The 10,596-nt window shown below is 42.9% G+C and overlaps 1 protein-coding gene across 1 annotated transcript; it reads left to right on the forward strand.

Annotated features, from left to right (window-relative positions):
- Positions 1-1,951: 1,951 nt before the first annotated feature.
- On the forward strand, positions 1,952-6,928 carry mex3b (mex-3 RNA binding family member B). The gene is made up of 2 exons (XM_049603098.1): positions 1,952-2,244; positions 3,955-6,928. The coding sequence occupies exons 1-2, from the start codon at positions 2,025-2,027 to the stop codon at positions 5,376-5,378; spliced, it is 1,644 nt and encodes a 547-aa protein (XP_049459055.1). The 5' UTR covers positions 1,952-2,024; the 3' UTR covers positions 5,379-6,928.
- The last annotated feature ends 3,668 nt before the right edge of the window (positions 6,929-10,596 follow it).

The raw sequence follows: 10,596 nt of genomic DNA on the forward strand, positions 1-10,596 counted from the left end.
TTCAGGACACTTGGATCACTACAGATGAGCATGTTGGAGATACTGAGGGTGAGTAGATAATGGCTGAATTTTCATTTTGGGGTGCACTATCCCTTTAAATATTCGTTCTCTATCATAATCATTTATTCAAAAATGTCTTGTTTTCGCATCTTAAGGCAAATTGCCAATGTTTTTCGTAATGATGTCACTGTTCCTTGTTATTCCTTTTATCTGTAGATTGATCGTTTTTTTGATTGTGTCTAGTTTAAGATTGTAAATTACGCCCTTTTTGTATGTATGTTGTTGTTGTTATCTAGGTGTCTGTTTGTTCCTTTGTTGTTTGTTTTGTAAAGGTAACAGGAAACCTGTTCTGCATTATTGTACATTGTATTGTTCATTTTCCCACTTTTAAGTGTTTGGGACCCCCTCGAAAACGAGATGATACATCAATATATCATGATACTTGCAATATTTCGACTTGTTGACATATTGATGTCATATTGTTACCCACGGCAACAATAAGCATTGCTAATAGCGAAATTAGTATGGACTCTGCAGTGGTTCCAAAAATAGTAGCAGCTTCAGTAGTGCGGAATAAACTGCGTTGTCCTGAATGTTTTATGAACAGCCCCAGACTTCTCAGACTCTTATAGCGACTTACCGCTCAGAGGGATCTCACTCAGCAGCTCCTCTGGCAGTAGCACAGCGTCTCTTCCTCTCCTCTCTCGCCGTGCGCACTTGGGAGTCGGTGTTATCACGTGATTTTGTCATAAACCTTTGGTAATGTAAACCTACATGAAGCTTGCGTCTAAAACTAAATATATGTGAATGTGCAATAGTTATGGTAGCACAACAGCCTGCCACAGGTTACAGCTCAATGATTACAGGAGACATGGCAGAGCATAAAGGTCCAGGTGGAAAGAAAAAACACTCAGTCATTTAGGATTTGGCTAAAAGAGAAGGAAATCACCTGCTGATTTATATATATATGTACTATATATATGTGTGTGTTTGTGTGTGTGTATAGATCCCAGGGTACATTTTTTTGTATTTAGGAACTGTTTAAATGTGCAATTTGTGGTAGATTTTAAAATGCTTAACTATTATTATTGTATACAGAATCTCAGTCTCACTCAGAGTAGGCTAACTATTGTTCACAAACTACAGAAATATGAAATCTTTTTTTATTCAGCTGCTGGTCAGCTGTTGGTTGTTTATGGTCTGCAACTAGGAATCAGGAAAGGTTTGTTTTTTCTAAGGTGTTTGCCTGGGTGATATCAACAGCCTGTGTTGTAAAGAAAGACAATGTAGCTTAAACTCTTCAAAATGATATGTGAGGATTTTGAAAAGGACAGAGGAGATGCCAGTCCGCCCTGGAGGAAAAAACACATTTACAAATTGTATGACCCTGACAATGTCTTTTGTTTTGGTGCATTCAAATTAATGTTAATGTTCATTGTTGTGACATCTAACTGTAGGTGATACTGTATATTTATTTTAAAAAATGGCAAACGGGGAAACAGACAACGAAGGGAGACAAAGAGACTGAGAACAAAGAAGTGGGCGGCCCCCTAGGCAGAGACACGCCCGTTAATCGCATGTCCAGCCAATCAGTTCACGGATATGCAAATGGCCTCGCAGCACTGCATCGTCCCTGCCCAGCCGGTGACGTCATCCGCACATCTCTCTGTCTGGCTCCGCAAGGACTCAGAATCAGACAGAAGCAACAGAGGACCTGAGGGAAGTCAGCTAGGGAGGGGCACTTTGTCAGGAAGGAATAATTTTACTATCTCCACAGCCGGCTCTGGAATAACAACGCCTCTTCTTCACCGTTTTTCCGTGCAGCAGCTCGGACCGGGCCATCCAGAACACAAAGGGGGTGGATGTTTTTTTGTAGCTCCTCGCACTGCCCCCCCGCCCCCTCCACCCATCCCTTAGCCGGACTGATTTATTTGCACTGATCCAACCCCCACCCCCAAGGCGTCTTCCTTTACGTTCTTTCCTCTCGCCTTTATCCGGTCCCTCAACGCTGCAGAGTCGCAGAGATGCCCAGCTCGCTCTTCGCCGACAACAGCGTTCAGGGAGATGCACTGGACGACCAGAGAGCTCTGCAGATCGCCCTCGATCAGCTCTCCCTGCTCGGCTTGGACAACGAGGAGAATCCCCCGTACGACAACCAGGAGCCCCGGAAAAAGAGCGTCAACATGACCGAATGCGTCCCAGTTCCTAGCTCTGAGCACGTGGCTGAGATTGTTGGCAGACAGGGTGTGTATTTCTCTCTCTTTACGCTGTTAAGCTTCGGAGGCTATTTGTCATGTTTTGCAGCTGAACAGCAACACGCTGCCATGCTCCTAAACACTTGAGGTATGAGCACGTCCTGAGCCATTATCCTGTGTGGGAGGACCACAATGCCAATACACACCAGAACTATAATATATATAACATAATATTGAATATCTAAATGTGTAGGTACCACTTCTGAATTCGGCATCTATGAACTCCGCTAAGCAGTAAACAATTAAATTAAACGCCAACTTTTGTCTGTGGCTCGCCACATAGTCACACATTGTCCCTCCTCTATAAATACATTATTGTAGGCGGCAGTAAGCAGCAGGAACCAATTCAGAAAGTTGGCATTTAAATCAAACAGCAGCCTATTTGGATGTTTCTGTACATGCCGAATTGCTTGAGTGACCCGAAACAACTGTGTTGAAAGATAAAGTCTTAGTTGCTTGTGTGTACTCCTTTTTAGGCATTTAAAAAACCTTTAGAATATTAGAAATATGAACGGAGTTCAGTTTTGAAGAAAGACAAAAGATAAAAACCAGGGCAAAGGGAACTCCCTGCCTTTAAATAACATGAGAGACGTTTGCAATGGCCGATTATTTGTTTCTCTCTTTCGTAATAAACGGCATGGAAAGTAATTCCCGGATTTATTTTATGATTATGATAATGAGTTGTACAGGATCAAATTAGGACAACAGTCACGATCTTCCATTGCCACAGGCAGCAGACGCCCATAGCTGCACAGACTGAGCTCACATAGTCTTCCAGCTGTAGGGCTGCAGGGCGGAACTGGTGCTTGGTTACATATGCGAAATCGTTTCCCCTCCCTGCAATACTGCTGCTGCTGTTCCCAGGAAAACAAAGGAACCACATACTCCCACTTTCCACTGTAAAGCCACCACAGTGGGACATTTCTGAAGTACATCTCTTTTACCTTAGATACCCCCTTCAGTCAGGTTATATCAGGTTAGAAATTGGAAATGAGGCAGTGTATTAACCATAACCTCTGGGATTATTTAAAGGCAGGGGGCCTCCATAAAAGAGACCCCTTCCTCATTTAATCAGGTTGATACTGACACTTTATGAATTCATGCCATAGATTGAAATTGACTGTGTAGACTGAGTTTAGGTGGGTTCACCCTCCTCTTCATCCCTGGTTACATCACCCTGTACCACTCAGCTGACTTTGCTCTGCTAATTATGTCATTCTTCTAAGGCGGTTTCCTCAGCCAGTCCCATTTTGATCATAAAGAGATGTGTTTATGTGCTTGTGTTTGTGTTGGAATGCAACTTAATGCACCAGCACCAGGCTATGAAGTAGCTTTCCCCTCTTCTAATAATGCTATTAGTTTAAAATAAGGATCACGAGTCTAACAGCAGCTTTTGTAGATGCTAGCTGTGCTGTGGTAAAGGAAGAGAGATGATAACAGATCCAGAAGTGAGTTTTCTTTTGTGAGTTATTTTTATCCCACTGTATTTTTGCGGTGGTGCAGCATGTGGTTTGAATCTGTTCTTCTCCGAAAGGGTGGTTTCACTGATTTCTGAAGCCACTGGCCTTTTAAGAAACAATAATAAACATCAGCAGCTGTTTTGAATGTAATAGTGGATGAACACATGACATCATTGGAGCTGCTGTTGTGGAGCCAGCCCTCACTTATGCCCCCTTTTTTGTTTTTAAACATGCCTTAGGTTGCAAGATCAAAGCACTGCGAGCAAAGACCAACACCTACATCAAGACCCCAGTTCGAGGCGAGGAGCCTGTTTTTGTGGTAACAGGCAGGAGGGAAGACGTGGCTATGGCCAGGAGGGAGATCATCTCTGCTGCTGAACACTTCTCCATGATCCGAGCCTCCAGGAACAAAAATACTGGTCTGAATGGGAGCAGCACCCCAGTCCCTGGACCACCCAATCTGCCTGGACAGACCACCATCCAGGTGCGGGTGCCTTATCGTGTAGTGGGGCTGGTTGTAGGCCCAAAAGGTGCCACCATCAAGCGCATCCAGCAGCAGACCCACACCTACATTGTGACACCCAGCCGAGACAAGGAGCCGGTGTTTGAGGTGACAGGGATGCCGGAGAATGTGGACCGAGCACGTGAAGAAATCGAAGCCCACATCGCCATGAGGACGGGAGGCCTAATTGAGCTCCAGGATGAAAATGACTTCCATGCCAATGGGACTGATGTGGGTTTTGATCTGCATGGACACGCCACCCTATGGTCCAAGCCAAACGCCGGGATGACCCCCACCTCAGTGCGTAAACCCTTCTCCAACTACCGCAACAACTCGTCCTCCTCCCTGGGCAGCGGCTCCACGGATTCCTACTTTGGTAACAGCAGCTCACGTATGGCAGACTACAGCCCTCCCAGCCCCACACTCAGTTATGCCACGACCAATAATAACGGCAACAACAATAACAACAACATCAATGTCAACACCAACGGCAACGGGTTTGTTTATGGAAGTGAGTTGATCTCACCTGACTGCACTGAACTGACTTTTGACTCCGTGTCAGGGTTTGACCCTACGCTAACCCCACCAGGCCTCCTGTGGTCCCAGTACGATAGTCGCATGACCCCCTCCTCCACTGGAGGCAGCTCCCCCACCTTGACCTCAGCCATATTCCCCACCAACACCTCCACTAATGCCAATGTGATAGTGGTTAGTCAGAAAAGGTTGAATGGTTGTACCCCACAGCCCAGACTGTCGCCTCCCCTCCACAGCCACACGGGAGGATCCAGTGAGCACCCGTTAGCCCGGAGGGTGCGCAGCGACCCAGGCGGAGGCCCGCTCAGTTTCCCTGGCTATTCCAGCATTATTGCCTCCCTGCAGGGCCCTCACCTCCCTGGGGTTCCATGCGATTCCTCTGCCTTGTCGTCGTCGTCGTCATCGTCGTCGTCGTCCTCTTCCTCCTCCTCCACTTCCTCTGGCACTAGCCGAAAAGGCAGTCGCGACTGCTCAGTGTGCTTTGAGAGTGAGGTCATTGCGGCCCTGGTCCCCTGTGGACACAACCTCTTCTGTATGGAATGTGCCAATCGTATCTGTGAGAGGAGTGAACCCAAATGCCCTGTCTGCCACACTGGCGTTACTCAGGCTATACGTATATTTTCATAAAAAGTGAAACTCTGTGACTGTCTCTTTATTGAGACAGTCTACAATAGCAACAAACAGACTCCTCATACTGCTTTAATGAAATCACCCAATCATCAGTTTGGAAATGTACATAGATATATATATGTATGTGAGAGGCTGCAGTATCCAGAAGAAGGGACAGGCACCCTTTTTGGGCTCCGTCATAGTTTTTGCTAAAGATACTGTAGCTTGGGGAAATATTTTCTGCATCTAAGTGCATGTTTTAAATGTTACAGCATAGTAATCAATAGTTCTAGTAAATTGTACCCTATATTTATGAAGTGAAGAGGCACAGTGGGGTCAAGACGGAGCTGCGTGGGTCAAACTGTAGACTGTTAGCTGGCTGAGCCCTCCAGTGTTGCTGATCAAATGTAGTAAGGAGAGGCCATGGCTATGAAACATGGAAGGCCTCTAGCCAAACAGGACTTTTGACTTAGCAAGATACTGCAGCTTAAGGTCAGAAACCATGCAAGGGATGGAAACAACATATCCTACATATATATGAATAGAGTCAATTTCCACAAGTTGAGTTTTAAATGACATTAATACAGATTGAAGTATTTTATTCGTTTTTTGACTTGAAAGATTATATCTCTTATTGCAAAGATGTTTACAGATATTTTAATTTAAGTTCAGTGAACTTTTTGTAGCTGGGTTGAAATATTGTTTATTTTTTAGTATGGCCTTATGGCATTGATCACTGTATTATTTTATTATCCCATGACTGTGAAAACCCACATCCACAAAATGTGTATTGCATTTGACAGTATTCTGTTGGTATGGAGTTTTCATAGGTTCAGCAAAAAAAATGTGTTTCACATCTGCGTCACCCAGAATATTTTTTATTCAGTAATATAAAGCCTATTTTATTCTATATTAATATGAAACATTGAAATGTACAAAACTTAGTAAGTTGAACACAAAGAAACCGTTTATGCTTTCTAAAATTTGTATGAATTAGATTCCAGTGGGAATTACAGGCTTCTGTTGCACCACTATAGTTTTCGTATTTCTATTTTAATACATTTGTTTACCACTTGTTTATGTATATGAAGGTGAAGTTACTTGAGGGTAAATGTACTTTATTGAGCAAAGTTTAAGAACAAAGTATATATTTTATTTTATGATAAAGGGCCTTTAACCTCATGGTCAAATACTAATATTATATTTGCTGAGACAAAATTTGAAAATGTATCAAGAGTTTTATTTTTCTGACATTTAAAGTTATACATGATAAAAAGTAAATCTTCAGTAATGGTGCTACATCATGTTTTTTTAAGTATTTCTATACAAGTCCAATAAAAAAATGGTACATTTAAATGGTGTGTGCCTGTGGTGTTCTTCTTGAACTGCTGTGTTTTGTTGTGCTGGTATTGAGAGCATACAGAGTTGAGCAGGGAGGCTGTGGAGGATTGTGAAAGTGTAACACTTTTCTGAACATCTGACCCTCTCTGCTTCCTAATAGAAGCTCGGAGGCAGCAGGATTATCACAGTGGCCTAATTATTGAGTGTAGGCTGTGCCAGTCAGACAGAGGGGGACTTGGCCTGCCTTATCACTAATTAGTAGTGCTGTTGACCTATCCTTATACAGCCTGCTACAAAGACCATAATCTGGTTCTTCTGGGAAGTGATGGGTTTGGGTTTTGGAGTTTTGGTCAAACAAGAGGAGACATTTTAACATGTAACCTTTGGCCCTGGGAATGTGTCATGTTTAGTGACTTCATTTTATAAAGCCAATGATGAGTGAAGAATGTAAAAGGACATAGAGAAGGACTAAATTACAGAGCACAAGTTAAAGGGGTTGATTGAATCTCATTTCACCTGGAGTTATACCTTGTATAATTACATGTAACAAATGATGATTGATTGAATTTGTTTAAATGCAATATCAAGTTTCAGAGATTTAGTTAAGAAAACTGCATTTCAGAGATACAACATTTTTGTGAGGTTGGATTGTTAACCAGGCAAAACAAGCAGGGGCCCCTGGATTTCTGTATGGAAATGTCTTTGTGTTAATTTGACAAATTGGTGGCTGTGACTCAGGAAGTAAAGTGGGTCATCCGCCAGTCAGAAGATGATGGTTTGATCCCTGGCTCCTCCTGTCCTTATGTTGAAGCATCCTTGGGCAAGACACTGAAGCCAAATTGCTCCCGATGGCTGTTCCATTGGAGTGTGAGCGCATATAAATTTAGTAGCAGGTGGCACCTCGAATGGTTACCTCTGCCGCCAGTGTGTGATTGTGACATATAGTGTCAAAGTGTTTTGAGTGGTTGGAAGACTGGAAAGGTGCTATACACATGCAGCACCATTAACCGTTTAATTACACATTGGTTTTGTAACATGCACCACTCAAAAAACTATTTCAAAATGGTGATGGGAACTTCTTTTCCATTAATTAATTATTCACTGTTAGAAAATATGAAAGATTTCCATAATAATAATAATAATCTTTTATTTACAATAGCATAACACATAAGAAAAGAGCAGCAAATCCTACAGTTTAGAAGCTGGGTCAAGGGAATGGCTTTCTGGTTAAAATACAGTAGTTGCAGATTATTGTTGATCAGCTGATTGATTAATGGACTAATTGTTTCTGTTCTCATTACACACTAACATGAGCCTTTGGGCTCAGACATGCAGGAGGCCTCACCTCTCCAACATGGGAGCAAGACACACAGACTTTATAGTTGTTGTTTTGCATTTCTTTGTAATTGTTAGACGTCTCTTTGTGGTTTTGTGTCTCTAGTTACTTTGCATCTCTTTGTCGTAACGTTGTGTCTCTCCGTGGACATTTTAGTCTCTGTGGTCATTTTGTGTTTCTTTGTGGTAATTTTGAGTCCCTTGGTAGGTGTTTTTTGTGTCTCTTTGTGATTGTTTTGGCCCTCTGATTAGTCGCCATTAGTCTCCTAATGTTTCTTTGCAGCTGTTTTGCATCTCTTGTAGTTGTATCTCTCTGTGGTCAGTTTGACCCTTCCTGGTGGGTAGGTGTTTCTCTTTGAGTGACTTCTTGCAGATGAAGGCCAGGGGGGCCCTGACACTTTGGGCCCCTTGGCCCAGTTCAGTAATCCATACATGGTGGCAGGGTGCAAATACCAGTCAGTGTCTGTGACTTTGGACCCTAAATTCTGGTACAAGTAACTCAACATACCAACACTCACACACCAATGCTGAATGGGCAAACAATATCAGGCGAGCGTACTGCGAAAGGAGATTAATGGGTTGGTGCAGTGAGTCTGATGTCGGAGTGTTAAATGTCACAAAGGTGGATCTCCTTTAACCTGGTTAGATCTCAATGGTAACTTGCGCTGCATACTTAACCTGCTCTGGAGGAGATTATGTTCTCAGTTTTAGAAGAAATGTGGCTGTAAAAAAAGCACCTTTCACAAGACAGTTCCTTTGGAAATTGGGTCACCATTCAAAATCTTGGAGACCTTGGAGACAGAACTTAAAGAGGTTCTGTCAGAGTGTGATTAGAGACCCAATAGATCTGCTGGCTTTTCCTGACTATATTCTCTGTGGGTGATAGATTTTCAGCTGTATATGCAAACTTTTTGAGACATAACATTAGACAAGTTACATGAATAATGCCACTGAACGAGACCATGCAATTACTGTAGCAAAAACTGTATGCAGTTGTATTTTTTTGCCATGTTAACTCAGTTGAGGCAGAGAATGTGAGTAGGAACATTTTTTTTCCACTTGTGTGTTTGGTGTAGCTCTCAAATGCTGTTATTGACAAATAAAAGCATCAGTAAAATTCATTTCAATTTTATTTGGCTAAAAAGTAAAGGGATTTCCATGTTTACTTCATAATGGGACAGTGTCAGTACACGTAAATGTAGTATAACATTTAAATCCGCTGCATGGAGTTTGAAGTGTAAGAGCTGTAGAATGTGCAGCTGTCACCTTAGAAATAAATGGTAGGCATTGTGAGTGCATTGAGTGGAAAAATAAATATATGTCATAATCATGTAATTTTCTGCCAGCATTCCCCTACTGCCTTATTTGCAGCTACATTGTTGCTTTTTAGTGTAACATACAGTACAGGCCAAAAGTTTGGACACACCTTCTCATTCAATGCGTTTTCTTTATTTTCATGACTATTTACATTGTAGATTCTCACTGAAGGCATCAAAACTATGAATGAACACGTGGAGTTATGTACTTAACAAAAATATGAAATAACTGAAAACATGTTTATATTCTAGTTTCTTCAAAATAGCCACCCTTTGCTCTGATTACTGCTTTGCACACTCTTGGCATTCTCTCCATGAGCTTCAAGAGGTAGTCACCTGAAATGGTTTTCCAACAGTCTTGAAGGAGTTCCCAGAGGTGTTTAGCACTTGTTGGCCCCTTTGCCTTCACTCTGCGGTCCAGCTCACCCCAAACCATCTCGACTGGGTTCAGGTCCGGTGACTGTGGAGGCCAGGTCATCTGCCGCAGCACTCCATCACTCTCCTTCTTGGTCAAATAGCCCTTACACAGCCTGGAGGTGTGTTTGGGGTCATTGTCCTGTTGAAAAATAAATGATCATCCAACTAAACGCAAACCGGATGGGATGGCATGTCGCTGCAGGATGCTGTGGTAGCCATGCTGGTTCAGTGTGCCTTCAATTTTGAATAAATCCCCAACAGTGTCAGCAGCAAAACACCCCCACACCATCACACCTCCTCCTCCATGCTTCACAGTGGGAACCAGGCATGTGGAATCCATCCGTTCACCTTTTCTGCGTCTCACAAAGACACGGCGGTTGGAACCAAAGATCTCAAATTTGGACTCATCAGACCAAAGCACAGATTTCCACTGGTCTAATGTCCATTCCTTGTGTTTCTTGGCCCAAACAATCTCTTCTGCTTGTTGCCTCTCCTTAGCAGTGGTTTCCTAGCAGCTATTTGACCATGAAGGCCTGATTCGCGCAGTCTCCTCTTAACAGTTGTTCTAGAGATGGGTCTGCTGCTAGAACTCTGTGTGGCATTTATCTGGTCTCTGATCTGAGCTGCTGTTAACTTGCGATTTCTGAGGCTGGTGACTCGGATGAACTTATCCTCAGAAGCAGAGGTGACTCTTGGTCTTCCTTTCTTGGGTCGGTCCTCATGTGTGCCAGTTTCGTTGTAGCGCTTGATGGTTTTTGCGACTCCACTTGGGGACACATTTAAAGTTTTTGCAATTTTCCGGACTGACTGACCTTCATTTCTTAAAG

This window comes from Epinephelus fuscoguttatus, linkage group LG2 (assembly GCF_011397635.1).
Source record: "Epinephelus fuscoguttatus linkage group LG2, E.fuscoguttatus.final_Chr_v1".
In the NCBI taxonomy this organism is placed as follows: domain Eukaryota; kingdom Metazoa; phylum Chordata; class Actinopteri; order Perciformes; family Serranidae; genus Epinephelus; species Epinephelus fuscoguttatus.

Excerpts from the sequence above, each read along its gene's own strand:
- mex3b (XM_049603098.1), top strand. The coding sequence starts at position 2,025 with ATGCCCAGCTCGCTCTTCGCCGACAACAGCGTTCAGGGAGATGCACTG. Across the intron at positions 2,245-3,954 it reads TGAGATTGTTGGCAGACAGG|GTTGCAAGATCAAAGCACTG; the intron begins GTGTGTATTTCT and ends AACATGCCTTAG.